A 17,631-nucleotide genomic window follows, 5' to 3' on the forward strand; every position below is an offset into this window, starting at 1 on the left:
TTTCATGCGCAATCATAATATCATCTGAAATGATCCGCGAAGGCACAAAACCATTCTGAAATTGGTAAATCAAGCAACCCAAAATGGACCGAAGATGATTAACCAACACTTTCGAAATCAACTTGTACAACACATTGCACAAACTTATAGGCCTAAAATCCCCTACCCTCTATGGAATAGGGACCTTAGGGATAAAGGTAATAATCGTGTAATTCAATTCCTTTAATAAATAACTAGATTCAAAAAAAGAAAGCACTGCAGCTGTAATCTCATTGCCCAACCAATCCCAGTTTTTCTGATAAAAAGCAGTGACAAAACCATCTGGCCCTGGCGCTTTAAAGCCAGACATTTGGAACAAAGCCTTTTACACCTCTTCAGCTGTAAATGGACGGTCCAACTCCTGCTACTGCTCCTCCGTGAGCCTAGACTTAACCATCTTGAGCAAATCCGAATCAACTCCCACCTCACTGCCACCCCCCAATTGTAGAACAGAAGACCCACTGCCAACTCCTCCACTAGGTCCCTTGCATTTGAAAAGCTCCAAAAAATGCTCAAGAAACATTTCCTCAATACGACCTGGATTTGTCACTATATTACCCGCTGTATCCATAAGAGCAACAATCCTGTTTCGTCTTGACCTGATGATCGCCGAATGATGAAATTTTTTTGTATTTCAATACCCCACCTCCAACCACCTTTGTTTAGAGTGCTGAGCCCAGTAAAGTTCCTCTTTTGCTAGCAAACCTTCCAACTCCTACCTAACCCCCACATCTTGCTCCAACCACAAAAATCTATCCTCTGAACTTAAGCCTCTGTTGAATTGGGATTGAATATGCGCCAACCACTTTCGCCTATCCTCAATTTCACCCTTCAAAAAACCAAAGGACAACCTATGCTAATTCGCAAGATGCCTCAGCAAAAATTTTTGCTTTTGCACCATTCTAAAAGGTTACTGATCCCGCTATGGGAATATCCCAAACTTTCCTAGTAACTTGACTAACATCCTAACAACCAATCCGGCCTTCCTCAAACCGAAATGACCTCCTCCTTTTCGGCTTTTGCCAGTGAGTATCCAAAATAATAGGACTATGATCCGACCGCTGGATCAGCAAAATAGAAAGAGATGCACTCGTGAAAATCTGATTCCACAAAGAATTCCCCACAGCCCTATCCAGCTTCTCAAAAGTAACAAACTCGGCACTCCTGTTATTAGACCAAGTAAAATTAACTCCAAAACTGGGGATATCAGATAACCCGCACTTGTCCACAAAATCTTGAAGCCAGCTCAACCCCAGAGTGCTCCGCCCAGAGCTGGACCACTTCTCCTCATGATTAAATACTTGATTATAATCGCCAATAATCATCACCAGCCTAGAGAGCTGACCCACCTCATCAATCATCAATTTCCAGAAGGTCTCTCTTTCCCTTAAAACCAAAGGACCATACATCAAAAATAAAAACCAATCCCCATTAATAGCATCCAAAATCTTGAAAAGAAGAAACCTCATGGACTTCTTTATGACACAAGCATTTACCGAGTCATCCCAAGCCGCCCACAAACCACCCCGACTACCCATAGCATCAACCCCAGAGTAAAATTTGAAACCCATGTTAAGCCCCATTTTTTGCAGAGAGTCCACACTACACTTAGTCTCCATAAGGAAAAGAAGATTAATTCCATTGCCCCGGGCTAGAGATTTCGTTGTTCAAACTGTGAGGAGATGGCCCAGCCCTCGATAGTTCCAGCTCAGAATTTTCATGGCAATGGACGAGGTTGATAAGGGCCAACCTCCTCCAAAACCCCATTTTTTGAATCATTGACCTTACCTTGACTCAAGTTCCTACACCACGACCAGATGAAATGCCGAAACTCTTCTGCAAAATGTTGGTTGCAGTCCAATTCTTCCACACCTTCATCCCAAACGGATAACCGAGGCCTCCTCACCCTGGTCTCCGACCCAAACTCCTCATTGACAGAACTCTGCTGAAATCTTTGAGTCAAAAGAGCAACCGATCAATTCCACTGAAACCGCTGCAAATCTTGATTGTCTTTTTGTATTGAAACATCCTCAATTTCCTCTTCCCAATCCAGATTGTCATACTCATGCACAGACCCAACTCCCTTCCCCCCCCCACCCAAGTCAACACCTAAAATCTCAGAGGTCGATCTTTTCCTTGAAGAGAGAACACACTGACCGTCTCCCTAGGACGCATTGAATCAAAATCGCTCCTTTGCTCGCCTGACCTCCACAACCCCAACTTCCTTTCCTTCCGCAAAATCCCCAGAAAAAGAGGATCCCGAAACCAAATTTGTCCCAAAAGATCAATTTTGCGAAGTCGGAGTTGTTTGTAAGTCGTAATATGCAATTAAGAGATGTGGATTGGTTAAAGCGTATATTTGGTGTCAGATGTGTTGATAAACCTGGGGTCTATTTGGGTGCTAATTTGGATTTTTCTTGTCGGAAAGGGAGTCTTTTTTCTCCAAAAAAGCTATGTGCACAACAGCGGTTTTCTCCCGCCTCGAGTAGCAAAAAGATGATCAGAGCCGCTCATGTTGTTCAAAATATGTCGTTTAAGGTCTCTGTAAAAAATGAGCTTCGTTCGATATCGTTAGAGGCGTTAACAAAACACCCAAAATCACTATAAAATTTAGGCTAAATTCTGAAGTGATTTTGGGTGTTTTGTTAACACCTCTAACGATATCGAACGAAGATCATTTTTTACAGAGACCTTAAACGACATATTTTGAACAAAATGAGCGGCTCCGATCATCTTTTTGCTACTCGAGGCGGGAGAAAACCGCTGCTGTGCACAGCTGCTGTGCACGTAGCACAGCTCTTTTTTCTCGCGTTTTAGACAGGATCCAAGTTAAACTTAGCAATTGGAAGATCCCTTTATTGCCTTTTGCGGCCAGAGTAGTTTTGGCTAGGCATGTCATGCTGACTATTCCAATCTATTTGCTCTTTGTGTTTTCGGGCTCCTGTGTATTTTTTGAATCAAGTTAAAAAGGGTGGTTACTCATTTTTGTGGCGTTGCTTCGTTCGCTCCGATATAAGAGATAACGCCCCAAGCGTAGGGCCTAATACGTCAGTTGAAGCATGATAATCCGGAAATCCGGGATCGTACCCAGGGGAAAAATTAATACAGCTTTGCTGGATTTGTAGATGTAAGCAAGGGCTTTCGGCTTTTAGACAGCCAACTTGGTTTTACGTGCGTAGTGGAAATGAAAAGGGTTAAATTGGAACGCGAATAAACTAAGATAAAAGACAGGTTAGGTCTAGGAATTACTAACACTCACGACTCAAGTTAAAATTGCATTTCTTACCCAAATACGCAATTCAGGATACACAATTAAGGTTCCCGAATCGGAAAATAGAATGGTTCGATCACCAAGTTAGCTCTAGAATTTATTTAGCAAATGCCTCGTGCATTAGAGCTCCAAGTATCATGTGTGGTAGGTAGGCGATGCTCCTACCTACACATGATCAAGGAGATTAACACCTTAGCGATTTGACAAATAAACCTGAACCTCACATCGATTCCCGAACCAAAGGTTTAAACTTTATGGTGAAAAACGCAATTCTACTTGAGCCATGAGGTGCTAATCACCCCATGACCTAACATTGGTAAACTACTCACCCATATCTATTGAGATAGGAGCAAGCAAAAATCTACTTAACATAATGAAATAACAAAACTTGAAATAAACTAGAGATTAAGATAGATTGGGAGTAAAGCGACAACTTTAATTAAGGCGACAACATCAAAAATTAACAACTAAAGGCAGAAATTAAAATATTCAAAGCTGAAAATGAAGAACACTCAAGAACAATGCAAAAAGATTCAAAATCTATTCTAGATCTAAAAATTATACTACTCAATCTATTCTACTTGTTTGTACAAAATGATGACACAAGCTTTTATACTCTGGGGATCCACGCGCAGAATATACCGCGAGATGCTCTGAAGATTCGCCCCTAAGGCCCTCGGCATCGATGGAGAATGGCTTAGATTGCTACGCTAAAGGCTTCGGCATCGATGTAATGTATTTCTTTCCATCGATGCCGAGCACATTAGTGCCTTCCTGGATAAGCCCTTCGGCATCGATGTAACTTATTTTCTCCCATCGATGCCGAGGCCATTATCCCCATCACTTCAGCTTCATAGCTCCCAGCAGCTTCCACAGCACCAAACAGCTTTCACAACATCTTATTTTCATTCTCTAAACTTAAGTAAATATTGCAATTTAAACATTTCTTTTACCTTTTCTTTACTTTAATTTATTTAATGAAAATAAGAAAGTACCCCCCATTTGGAAACAATGGCATTACCAGAATTTTGAGATTTCAATCCAATCAAAATGTTGACCCCCAACTTTTAGTGTAAAACAGAAAACAGCACACTTTTCTATCGAATAAATGGCTCGAAATATGACCTTAATCTTTGAATAAAACCTTGCAATTTTGAAGTTGCTCTTAAAAAAAATTCAAGGATCAATTACCGCCATTTTTTATCTCGAAAATCGATATTTTTTCGAAAAGTGATTTTTCCATACTTAGACAGATTTTCAGAAGCTGACAGGGTCTTCATTGGTTCCTCGGGTACTTGGACGCACTCGGGCCATGGATGATGTCAAAATATGCCTTATTCACACGATTTACCTGAAAGCACTAAAAACATACCTTATGAGTAAACGCAATTAAGAAGCAACTAATTAAACGATGAAATTAACTAAAGCTAGATACTAGCGCATCCTGCATTGCATTAACGGGTGCTTATCAGGCATGGTGAGAAGGAAAAGGATATAGTTTGGCGGAAATGGAGTATTTGTTGTTGGCAAGATTTGGAGTGTTTAAATCAAGCGTTGTTAGCTAAGATGGCGTGGAGGATTTTAAAATTCCTAACTCACTTCTTTCGTCGGTTTTGCGTGGAAAATATTGCTCCCACACAGATTTTCTTAATGCTAAGGCTGCTTCTAATGCGTCCTGGGGTTGGAGAAGCATTCTATGGGGGAATAAGTTGTTGAAAGAAGGCTTAAAATGGAGAGCGGGTAGTGGGAATAAGGTGGATGTATTTAAGGAGGAATGGATTCCTAAATCCTCTAATCCTTATGCTGGTAGAGATATGTCTCGGCTTTTTACTAGTTTCAAAGTGGCTGACTTGTTTGATCAAAGCTCTAGAGTGTGGCGTATGCCATTGGTCTCTACGCTCTTTCCGGGAGAGAGAGCTCAGAAAATTTCGGAGGTGTATGTTCCAATCTCTAATGTGGAGGATGATGTGGTGTGGGAGCATTCTAAAAATGGTGTTCTTTCAGTTAAGTCAGCATACCTGTTTTAGTTTTCAAAATCTCATAGTCAAGTTATTGAGAAGGTTGGAGATCTGTTTGGACCATGGGGGAGAGTTTGGGGCTTGGGTTTGCCTCCAAAGTACTACTTGTTTATTTGGAAGGTGTTGCACCAGATTTTAGCCGTCAAGGATGCTTTGTTAAGGAGGAATGTGAGTGTTGATCCGAGTTGTCCTGTGTGTGGTCAAGAGGTGGAGACAATTGAGCATTTATTTTTTCAGTGTTGGTTTGCTAAAAGGGTGTGGCGGGCTTCACATTTGGGTTTTAATTTTGATGTGGGCTCTCCAGTTTTGTTTGGGGTTTGGTTTGCAAAGTAGTTGACGGAGGCGCCCTCTTTGGAGTTGGTTTGGGACTCAGTTTTTATTTTGTGGTCTATTTGGTGGGTGTGTAATGACGACGTATTTCATAATGTTGACTGCGACTTAGTTAATCCTTTGGATAATGCGTTGGCCTGCTTTTCAGGCCTCAAGAATTGATGCAAGTTCAGGAAGAAATGCGAGTTGCAGGATGGTTGGCATTTTTAGTGTTGGTTGTGGAGCTGCTCTGAGTTGCAGTTTGTGTTTGGAAGAGGAGGGGATGATGTTCGGGGTTTGTTTCTTTTCCTTACGGATGGTGCGTGGCAGGCCAATACAAAAAAGGGTGCGATGGCTTGGGTTCAAGTAGGAGATGGTGGGCAAGAGGTGGCATATCAAGTAGCCAGGTGTAGCTCCTCTTCGGCAGCTATGGTAGAAATCAGGGCTGGTTTGTTAGTGCTGGATTAGGCCTTTGGTCAAGGGTTGTGGGAGATTTGCCTGATTGTGCAGCTTTTGTGTAGGGGCTTCTCAATCCTGCAGATGCCGAGTTTAGCTTGCAAACTGCTCTTATGGATTTGTATTCCTTATGTAGTCATTTTAATGTAGTTAAAGTTGTTAAGGTGAACAGGCCAATAGTGCAGGCTGCTCATGTGAAAGCAAGGGCAACTTTATTGAACTTGTCATCTTGTGTTTTAATTTAATGCATTGAGTTTGTTTGTCGAAAAGTTCTATTCACAGCGGCTCTTGTAGAGATTACTTACTCAACTGTTGAAGAGATCCATCAACAATCTGCAGTTGAGAAAGACCTTTACTGTAAGACACAGTAGTGGTTCTACCAAACAGCTACACGAGAAGACTTTGGAGCTCCAAAACATAATAAATTGCATCCAAAAACTGCTGCCCATGATTGGAAAGGCAATTTGGCCCTTCAGGCTACTGTTATGGTACACATCGATACAGGGTAAAGAATTTCCTTCCATAGATATATCATATAAGTCACTAAATCCTAACCTAGCCTAAGTCACATCAACGGATTACATGTACATCTAAACCGACTAACCACTTCTGAGAATCAGCTAAACCGAGAGAAAGGCATCACATAGACATAACCAAGCTGGTCATAGGAGGGACAGCCGAGGAACGAAATGGATATTCCCGCAGGTACTTGCAGTTGTCACGGTCAACTTTCAAGGCTTTAGGAATAAAGAAACCATCAAAGGTGCCTGTTGCCACAGCTTCTGGACTGCCTTTATTTTTATCACCAACATTATCAAGCTTTTGAAATGAATTTCCACGCCTTCTCTTTCCCAATGACTTCCACCTCAGTTGAGCAAGCATTGCATCTTTTGAAAGATCGACCACTTCAAACTCTTTTACCTTGTGCACGACAGAGTCCTTCTGAGGTATGCTGGATCCCATTTCATCGCTGACGGTAGCTTTTTCCGGTTCCACATCGACCATAATATTCTTCGTATCAAGGCCAGACAATATCGAGGTCACAAGATCTGGTCTCTCCTTAATATTTTGCCACCTATTTCCCAGCCATTCTTCAGAAATTCTCAAGTCGGAGATGCCACAGATCAAGTCCCGCTTCTCTCCTGCAAGAAACAAAAAAAAAAGAAGGATAAATAAATATGGTGCATCAATCTAATTTTCAATGCAATCCTGAAATATTTTTTTCCCACTATCATAAGAAGAATCTCAAGGAGCTAACCATTTCATACCTGGGAAATAAACACAAACACTATCCTGAGTTTCTTTCCGAAGCACAATCCCCTCCCACCATCCATCATGCCACCAGACATCAACAACTGCCCCAGAATTTACGTAAGTTTTGCACTTATTAGACAATAAGGTTGGCCTAACTGTTGTCCTACCACCCATTCGGAGTCCCAATGGATCAGGAACAGCAACCTTGGATGCCAAAACCCATTCCTGCAGTATCAATTAAGATAAATGGTAAGATAAGTATAAAATTTGGGCCAAAGTTAACAGGAGAATTCAACATTTCAATGTTGCATTATATCTAGTTTTCCTGATCAAAGGCAAGGGGGAAAAAAAGAACTAAGGACTACTAGTATTTTCACCTCAAGATAGTTAGTTTCATTATCACCATCCTTGATGTCTTGATATTGCACCTTGACTTTATCCTTGTGCTGCTTGATGATAAGTGCTCTAAACCAACATCCTCTCAGGCCACTGTCATGTGAGAACACTTCAACTTGAGAACCTCTGGCTAAATGCTGTGGAGGATTTTGCAAGATGGCTTGCTTTCCAGACATACAAGTAGCAGATTGGCCATTCTTTGTATTGCAAACCAAACTGCCATGAAAATTACGGATATCCAAATAGGGGCTTAATGACTCTTGTTTGTTAAAAGCCAGGTCACCACCGTCCTTTGACAGCCAAACTCTCTTCTTGGGTCTACTTTCAACGCCTTCGCTAACATTTCTAACCACCTTCAGACCTTGCTGAGACTTCACAGGACCTTTTGACGGGGAAGTACTGTACATATATCTGAGTATTTCTTGTTTCCAGTAACCTTTAACTTGGGTTATATCGAAAGGCTTGATATCATCATTGTCAAACTGTCTCCGGCATACATATGGCTCCAACTGATTGCATTTAGCTTCCTTCAGATATTTATCATAATGCTGGGGACTGAGGATAGCTGTTAATCCATCTACACATTCCATGCCGAGATCTTGAAGACAAAGAGAAAAGAAAATCTCTCTGTCATTATAATTATGAGGCAAAATGATACCAACCTCATCAATCTTGTGAAACCACCGTACCACAACCATCTTCTTGCCTCTCGAGTCCTCGTACATATCCTCCAAGTAAGCAACAATTCGCTTGTCTTCTTCAGCCAGAACATATACAAATGCATGAACCTAATAAAAAAAGAAGCAGCGAAAGCAGTCAACAAATAAGTGACGATAACAATGAATACGTTGGGAAAAAAGAACAAGAATTCAGGTAAGCACTCACAGGAATATGAACACCATTCCGGATAAATGATGGATAATGCCTTCGCCTTTTCCTGCAAGTCCAAGGAGAACCTAACCATGAAAATTCTGTAGTATGATGGCCCAGCTTCCTTGACTGAACATCCTGAAGGGTGAAGCGATTAATAAAAGTCAATGAAATGATATTTCTACATCAATATGAGAGTCAGAAGTAATATGAGACTTCAACAAATAGAAGTATAACCAGCTAGTGTCACATACATACCTTCATTGTCTCTACATCAAAAGTGCAAGCATTTTTTCTATCTGAGGTGACAGCAGCATCTAGGGATGACTGATGAGGAGGTAAGTCTGCATTCACAAATACGTATCATTAGTACTATAATAATAAGTATGCACACCGTAACAAAGAAAACTATCAACAAAATCATGCAAATTTATCTTGAAAAGAATATCTGAAGGTATGATTAGCAATCAGAAGCTAAATGCCAAAAGCCCAAAAAAAAAAAAAATCTTGCACAATGCCATGAGATGGAATAAAAAACGATCAAACAATGGCAAAAGATAAACAGAGTACCTAACACGGGAAAAGACTAATTAAAGATATTAAAAGGCAAACTTAGCCATGAAAGACCTTGTAGATTTTAATCTATATTGAGGGCAAAGGAATTCTGACGCTCTCAACCAGCTCTTAGAAATTGATTGAAAATCCCTGCCACCGAGATCAAGTCAGTTTTCCATATCACGAATACCAACAGAATTGACTTGATCATAGTTAGGGGAAAAATCATACACAGTCAAAGATAGGAGAAGATGAATGTCATATGATTCATATCCCCACAAGACGAGGGGGAAGTAGCTTATACATAACAACCAAGAATTCCAGCAAATAAGAGGAAACCTACTTTCATTTATTTGTGGAAGTCGGTGACTCAATATATAACCCCAATTCCACCTAAAATTTTCCAATTTTACATCAGATACTGAAAGGGTAATGTAGTTTCAATATGTTTGTCTCACACGTTCAAAGGGGATGGAACGTCGACGTACATACCTTTTGCATAGCACCATCAACAAACCAAATAGTTGCCGATAAAAAAACAAACCTAAATAATTAAGAAAATGATGATATACAAGGAAAAATAAAAGGCATTCCTTCGAAAATTGGGTCAAGAAAAAAATCAACGACTATTTCACCAAGACGCACTCCTCTGCCAATGAATAATTGAAATTAAGAAATTCGTAATCAAAAGAAAACCTCCAATTCCAAAAGATTTTCTTTTGTGCAGGCATCATATGTTCAAATCTTTTGGGCAGGGCATCATATGTTCACCAAATACTAAAACGGGGATTACCAATCACATGAAATTGATCCTTCAGGTTGCAATTTTCACAATACATGTATATTGTTAAGTGAAGAGATTAAGGGGACCTTGTATATCAATTGTACATGGACTTCATCAAATCCATAATTCCGAAAGGCCAAAACAGAATAAGGGTACCATGAAAAGAATAAACAAAATAAGGGCAATTGAAAATTTTGGATATTCTGCCCATGGGGAGAGAGAAATGATATTGTCTCATATCAAAACTTTATACGCTGACCTAAAGACATCAACATAGAATAAAACAGTTAAAATTTCCCTTTTGAAATCGCAAAATTGTTTTCCTCAAAACTTAAATTCATCTGCCCTCGATCAGATCTGGCTGGTACTCCCGCACCATAATAAGCACAAACGCAAAATTCACAAAACCACCCCCCCCCCCCCCCCAAATAATCAAACCCACAAGAAACAAGGTAGGGAAAGAACTCATAGAACTACAACAAAGCCATGCGCCCATTGAAGACTTATTATAATTGTAACAGCAGAATTTCCATCTTTCAGGTTCCAGGGAAAACAAGAAGGGAAAAAAATATCAAATCAGGTCGAATCCATAGGAAAGCTCGCATCCCCTTCTGTACAAACCCTAGGCCATGGAAACTGGAGGATGTCTATCACTATTATCAGGGGACACCCCTTTTGGTGTGAAGGGTGGATATTAAGTCGGCTCGCACTTTTAATTTCTACCCCTCTTTATCTGCTCAAATAAAATGTCAAGAAGAAGGAAAAAAAAACTGCTACCTTAATATATTCCTCCCCTCTTTTCTACTTAACATCACAGATTTCATTACGGATTAAGCTCAATTAAACATTTATCACTTTTCTTCTTTTATCTAATACTACATGATTTGCACACACTTAACACGATTTGCACACGCATCGCGGGCAAGAGGAGAGAACAGATACCAATCGGAATCCATCAAATTCAATACAAAATTAATTTCGACAACGTAAAACCAAAATAAGAACGCAAAATTGAAACATCTAAATCGAGATCAAACAGGAAGAAATTGACGAATTTCCCTAGATCAAACAGGAAGAAATCGATGAATTTCCCTAGCCCTTCGGTTTGTGGGATTTGATTTGATAAGATAAGAAAGGATTAGAGTTTCTCGGCAAATCACACATTTGGATTGAGTAATTTGGTGATAAATGAAGAGAAAATTACAAAAATGGCTTTTTTTTATTGGTTCCTTCCCTTTTCTCTCCCAATCTAACAACCCAAAGGGGTTGTAGCCGAAAAGGTATATACAGTACTTCACATCTAGGGAAAAATCAAATTAAATAAACAACAGAAAGAACAAAGACAGCAAAAGTAAAAGGAAATGTCCCTTTTTCTCAGAAGAAACATTCAAACCACACATACATAGGAAAATTAATCCCCAAAAATGGAAAACAACTGATTGTGTATGTATGTGTACCTGAGACGAAGGAATTCAACCAATCAACAACTTCTCTTCTCGATCTCAGCTTCAACGAATACGAAGAAGAATAAGGTGAAACCGAAATCGAAGAACGCAGAAACCTATCTTGAATAGCGTAGTGATAGGACGATGACACGTGGTGGTGGTTCGAATAAGGAAAATGTCCTTTTTTCTTCTGTTTACCTATGACGGCCAGATCTGATTTGCCGTCCCTCCGTCTGAGATAGTAACGAACCTCCTCTCTCCTTTTCTTTCTTTGGTCGCTCGACACGTGTACCTCCTCCCATCGAACGTACTCGGACGACGTCGTCTCCGCCGCTGCCGTTCTCTCCATCTCCGTTTACGCCCAAACAGAGCCCTAAATTGCAAAAACAGCTCCTCCAAGCCTCTCTCTCTCTCTCTCTCTCTCTCTCTCTCTCTCTCTCTCTAGAATTTGATGTTCTCTCTCTCTCTGGATTGGAATGGAAGATAGAATTGAGGATTGGTAACCCCTTCTCTCTCTCTCTAGAATTTGATGTTCTCTCTCTCTATGGATTGGAATGGAAGATAGAATTGAGGATTGGTAATCCCTTCTCTCTCTCTCTAGAATTTGATGTTCTCTCTCTATCTGGATAGGAATGGAAGATAGAATTGAGGATTGGTAACCCCTTCTCTCTCAGGATTGGTAACCCCTTCTCTCTCTCTCTCTCTCTCTTTCTCTCTCTCTCTCTATGTGGTGGAAGAGAGTTTGAATAGCGTTATTTGAAGCATTATATATGCAGCGGATAGAACTAGGGTTCGGAGGTTGAGATTGAGATGGACGGTGGAGAACGTTTGCCACGGCGATGACACGGAGGAAAGACGTAGGAAGTTGCGGGTTCTTTCAAAATGAATTGTTGGTTTTCCGAAATTGCCCCCGAGAGACTTTTTAAAAAATGGGTTGACGGATATAAAGTTCAAATCACAAGTTGCAGATTTTCATTTTTTTTTTTTTGGGCAGTTATATATTTGACATGAAATAAAAAAATTGAATGCGGAAACGTTTGATCTGATGAGTAATGCTACTGGTACATACGAGTACAATCTGTGCACAGATTGTGCACAGATTTTGTGATAGGCCCACCATGGGTCCCACAAAATGATCCAAGCCGTTCATTAAATGTAAAATATTTTTTCAAGAGTCCTCGTAAAAAATCAACTCAATCTAATACTTATAAGTGCTCGATCCAATCATCTAAATTTTCATTCAGATTTTCGGGTAATGAAAAGTTAGATGATTAGATCAAGCATCTATAGGTATTGGATTGAACTGATTTTTTACACGAATCCTTGAAAAAATGTTTTACATTTAATGAACAGTTCGGATCATTTGTGTGGGACCCGTGGTGGATCCCACTACAAAATCTGTGCACAATATGTGCACAGATTGTATGTACCAGTAGCATTTCGGTGATCTGATAAGGGTTTTTATTACTTTTGGAGCTGAAACCTTTTCTTGAAACGTCAAAATTTCTTTCTCTAACATTATGTTTAGAATTTACACGAATGAAAATGAGATTACAAGCAAATTTCGGATTTTTAATTTCTGTGCCTGCGGATAATAATAAAAAACAAAGTGGTGAGGAAAAGGACTTTTGGGTGTTAATTAATACAATTGGATATGTCTAAATAAAGTAAAAATAATGTTTCATGTGTATCAAATTAATATTGGGAAATAGTAATGCCGGAACTGCTTTTGTTTGTACCAAAACTCTATTACACAGAAGATTTGTACCGTATTTGGATTTCAGGAAACAAAAAATGTTTAACCGTATGTATTTATATACACTTACACAAACTCTCAAACATATGATACAAGTGAATTTGTGCAAGTAGGATGTATTATTGGACAGTAGTAAATTTATTTTTTACAAATAAAATATGCTAACCACACCTCATTAGATAGTGATTAAAATAAGATTCTACTCAAATTTTATATGATAGAGAAAATGTCTAGATTAGTAGATACTATCATAGATATTTTACAATTTTTTATAATTATAGAATTAAAAATAGTTGTTTGTGCATTTTCTGGCCTCGCCCTTCTTTATACCACAATATTAGAGCATCCGCAATGGTATTAATCAAAATCAATAATCAAAATGTGCCACGTCAGCATTTGATTATCCATTTAGTTCATAATCAAACTTAACCAAAAAAAATCCAACAATACACAATGCACATTTGTTCAATCGCAAACGAGTTTTAATCACGCACCCAACCACGCCAAATTATTCGTCTCGATGAGACGATTCCAATATGGGGTGTTTTTGAGTTATTGAGTTTTGAGTTTAATTGTTGAGTTTGGTTATTGAGTTTTGGTTATTGGTAAAAGTTGTTAAGTTTGGTTATGGAATGAGTGGAATTTAGTTATTTACTAAAAGACTTGTAACTTTGGTTATTACAATGTGGGGTGTTTTTTGAGCATTGTTGTTAAATTTGCTTATTTACATCCATTTGCTTATTACAATGCGGATGCTCTTAGGGGAGGTAAACGAGTCAAACAAGCCAAATAGATAGTTGATCAAGCTTAATTTGAAATTTTAACGAGCTTTACAAAAATGTTCGAATTTAGTTTGTTTATGAGACAAGTCGAGCGCAAAATAAGCTTTAATCAATCAAACACGAGGCAATTTCGAGTAATTTGAATTTTTTTATACATAATAAGTCAAACAAGCCAAATAATAACTTGTTTAAGCTTGATTTGAAATTTTAACGCGCTGGGAAAAAAATATTCAATTATAACAAATTAACTTGGAACAAGATTTTAACAAATCAACACGAGTTTAAATTTGAATAGTTTGATAAGTTTAGCAGCCCAGTCCCGGACACCGAGTATTTTTATTCGAAAATGCTACTCACACAACCTCTCAAGCACAACAATTCACTCAACCGCTGACGTCAGCATGACGTCATCGTAAAACGACATCGTTTTGCTTTAAATAAAAAAAAAAAAAAAACCAAGTCGCGTACTGTCACGCCTTTCCCTTCCCCTTCCTTATCCTGTTTGACAGAAAAAAATCCCCTTCCCAGTTCCCCACCACCACCGGCGACCACCCCAACCTACTTCCCATCACCACCGGCGACCACCGCAACCCAACCCCCCAGCGCCGTAGGCCACACAGATCCAAAATGATATAGACTCGCACCAAACCAAGACAAAAAAAACACAAACGGAAAAACCAAAACTAAAAGAAAAAAAAAAAAACTAGTAAGAATGAGAAATTGCACAAAATTGGAGAGAGAGAGAGATTCTCAAATATGCATTTTAAGTTTCGTGGCATAGAGATCCAAAAACCTCATAAAATTTCCATCCCCAACACGCAAATGAGAAGAAAAAAAAACAAATTAAAAAATTATTTGAAAAACCATAAAGAAATTGTGCAAAATTGTTTAGAGAGAGAGAGAGAGAGTGTGTGTGTGTTCGTGGGTGACCAAATCTGCCATTTTGATGAGGCCTTTGAGCCTGGAATCGTTCTTGATGTTGATGCGGTGGAATTGGATGCGGTCGGCCCACGGGACGGACGCCTCGACCGGTTCGAGGAGGTGCTTGATCTTGTCGCTGCAGCCGCCCACCGCCAGCACCTTGTGTGGTGTCTCCGCCATCAGCTTCTCGTCTGGGAGGGGATCTTCTCTGTCAAATTGGGAAAGGAAGGTGAAGGGAAAGTGAAAGGTGTGACAGTATGCGATCTGTTTTTTTTTTTTAAAAGCAAAACGATGTCGTTTTACGATGACATCAGCGATTGTGTAAGTTGTTATGCTTGAGAGGTTGTGTGAGTAGCATTTTCTTCTATTTCTAGTTACTACTCGTATTTGAATAAAATACATTAATCCCGCATTAATGAAGAGCGGAAACCGGAAGGATCTAGAAAAGAGGTGACGTAAAGTAAAGTAAAGCAAAGGAAAGATTCCAAATGACAGCTAATAATCCGGGCCCCACTCACTTCGGGCGCGCATTTGACTATTCGAAAAAAGCATTTTGGCGGAATCTTCTCTCTTTTTTGTCCTTTTCGCATCAGATCTGACCCGGCACGCAGCCTCCTCTCTCCGGAGTCCGGACTAGAGATGACGATCTCATTTGAACGGAAACCAAAACTTACTGCTGGAGTCGTACAAGAGCATTTTTTTCAGTAACTCATGAAAAATATTTTTAAAATAGTGAGCGGTTTAAATATTTTTTTAGAGGCCAGTAGTAAAATAGATCTAACAAATGAGAATAAATTCTTTATATCACCAGTGTAAACATTTATTTTCTTCAAATCAATTGCATTGTGACATATGTCAAAACAGTGATCTCAATTAATAAAATATGGCGATGTGGCGCAATACAATTGCTTTGGAGGAAACAAATATTTACACCGGCGGTGTAAAAAATTTATTCTCTTAACAAAAACAACAATGCTACTCACATAATAATCCAAACACAATAACTTACACAACCTCTCACATACATGTAGGGCCCACACATAGTAGTGTGTGTGGAGCCCACATGTATATGAGAGGTTATGTTTGATATTGTGTTTGAATTATTATGTGAGTATCATTTTTGCAACAAAAATCAATAAATCGTTAAATTGTGTCGCTATGCCAAACAAGGGCCTAGCAACCAAAAGGAGGGACCCCTCAAAAAGCATCAAAACGGTGTCGTTTCAATGGTTTGGGACGGCAGAGTCTCACATTCTAACCCAGCCGCTTCCTCTCTCCAAGCTCGGGATGATAATTTCCATTCCAACGGATGGTTAGCTAAACTAAACCAAACCAAACAGATTGGGACAATTTTTAACCGATTTGTTAGTCACGAAATTAAAAAGCCTTCTTGACAAAAATGCATTATTTTGGTCTTGTTCATTTGTTAGTTTTGGGTATTATAGTTTGGCAGTGGGTGGAAAAAGAAATAAGATAATGATTGAAAGGAAACGTAATGAGTAAAAATAGAGAAATGAAAATAATAATTGAAAAGATAGGGTACTGATTAGAAAACAAAACTAATACAAAGTTAAAAAAAAGAAACAAACTTTAAGTTCTCGTTTTGCGGTCAGAACAATCCTTTTGGAGGAGAGGTGGAAGCATAGAGCATCCACACCCATGCATGTCATTTTGCCATTATCATTTCCATTTTTCAACAATGAATTAGAGGGTGAGTTCCAAATCGTTCCTTCTTCTTTTTTTTGTCAAAAAGAATAATTTTTGAAGACTTTTTATAAAAAGAAACTAGCTCATTCAAGTATCAGAAATGACTTAGTAAATCAATTCGAATTTTGATCTTGTCATCTCATTTGTTTTTCTTATGCTTCTTAGGTTATTTTCCTCAGTGACATCTCTTTCAATTTTTTGATCGAATTAATAAATCAAGGTCTTACCGATCTTTGATTTGGTTGACTTTCGTTGCGACCCTTGAAAAATATGAACAGCTTGAATCATTTTATGCAAGATCCTGAGATAAGTCACACCCACCCTTGAAACATGTGGGCGTAAATTGCCAAATGGGTCCAACATTGTCTCTCTTCTTCTTTTTTTGTCAAAACGGTAATAGCTTCATTGATAGAAACATAGGTACACAAGAGGAGTAGAAAGCCATAATTAAACCACAACTACCTCTTCTAGCGAAAGAATAGGTCACCCTATTCGCACTTCTACGCAAACAACAGTTGCAACGAGGATGACAAGCCAATCGATGAGATTCGTTATTGGATCCCTGCCACCACCGCCTTCCTTTGTCAGAGAACCATCACCACCGCCACTGTCAGGATCTGAACTGCCATATGGTGATGAAGGAAAAGCCAAGAGAAAAGAAAAGAGGAAATAACACGAAGAGACTCTCAAACCTGAGATCAAAAGAAAAATCCCCCACTTTAAATGAGAAGTTATTGAATACGAGAAAAACATCACTATGGAGGAAAGAAACACCGGTCAAAGTGCAAAACCCTCTCTCCTGCCGCCACATATGGGTGCATTGGGAGGTGAAATCCCTAGGGGGAGGGAGGAGAAGAAAGAGAGATGGCTAGGGTTTTCAGAGAGAGATGCTCTACTATTTTGGCAATTGATCTACCTCGGATCTTGGTTGTTCAATGTCAACTGGGCTCTTTCTTATTCTCTCTCCACCGGCATTTTTGTCACAAATTTTGCCTTATATCTCCTTTGTCTAAAAAAAAAAAAATCTGTGCCTCTAAATTGAGGGGTTTTCTAGCCGTTGGATTGTGT

At 39.2% G+C, this 17,631-nt stretch overlaps 1 protein-coding gene across 5 annotated transcripts; it reads right to left on the minus strand.

Annotated features, from left to right (window-relative positions):
- Positions 1–6,494: 6,494 nt before the first annotated feature.
- LOC131310183 (uncharacterized) lies at positions 6,495–12,233 on the minus strand. Of its 5 annotated transcripts, XM_058337072.1 has the most exons (8): positions 11,596–11,668; positions 11,410–11,458; positions 9,241–9,318; positions 8,872–8,957; positions 8,629–8,751; positions 7,725–8,531; positions 7,362–7,572; positions 6,495–7,235 (listed from the first exon to the last, which is right to left on the minus strand). In XM_058337072.1, the coding sequence occupies exons 4-8, from the start codon at positions 8,875–8,877 to the stop codon at positions 6,733–6,735; spliced, it is 1,650 nt and encodes a 549-aa protein (XP_058193055.1). In that variant the 5' UTR covers positions 8,878–8,957; positions 9,241–9,318; positions 11,410–11,458; positions 11,596–11,668; the 3' UTR covers positions 6,495–6,732. The 5 variants fall into 5 exon arrangements, with proteins under 5 accessions (XP_058193055.1, XP_058193053.1, XP_058193054.1 ...); XM_058337070.1 differs by lacking the exon at positions 9,241–9,318 and having other exon boundaries at positions 11,596–11,699; XM_058337071.1 differs by lacking the exon at positions 11,596–11,668 and having other exon boundaries at positions 11,410–11,549.
- Between the last annotated feature and the right edge of the window lie 5,398 nt (positions 12,234–17,631).

This window comes from Rhododendron vialii, chromosome 12a, assembly GCF_030253575.1.
Source record: "Rhododendron vialii isolate Sample 1 chromosome 12a, ASM3025357v1".
NCBI lineage: Eukaryota > Viridiplantae > Streptophyta > Magnoliopsida > Ericales > Ericaceae > Rhododendron > Rhododendron vialii.

What these genes read in the sequence shown, in the direction of transcription:
- LOC131310183 (XM_058337068.1), bottom strand. Translation starts at nt 11,746, where the DNA reads ATGGAGAGAACGGCAGCGGCGGAGACGACGTCGTCCGAGTACGTTCGA. An exon ending in GTTGAATTCCTTCGTCTCAG is followed by an intron (nt 8,958 to 11,409) that starts GTACACATACAT and finishes TTGTGAATGCAG; the next exon opens with ACTTACCTCCTCATCAGTCA. An exon ending in TTGATGTAGAGACAATGAAG is followed by an intron (nt 8,752 to 8,871) that starts GTATGTATGTGA and finishes TTCACCCTTCAG; the next exon opens with GATGTTCAGTCAAGGAAGCT.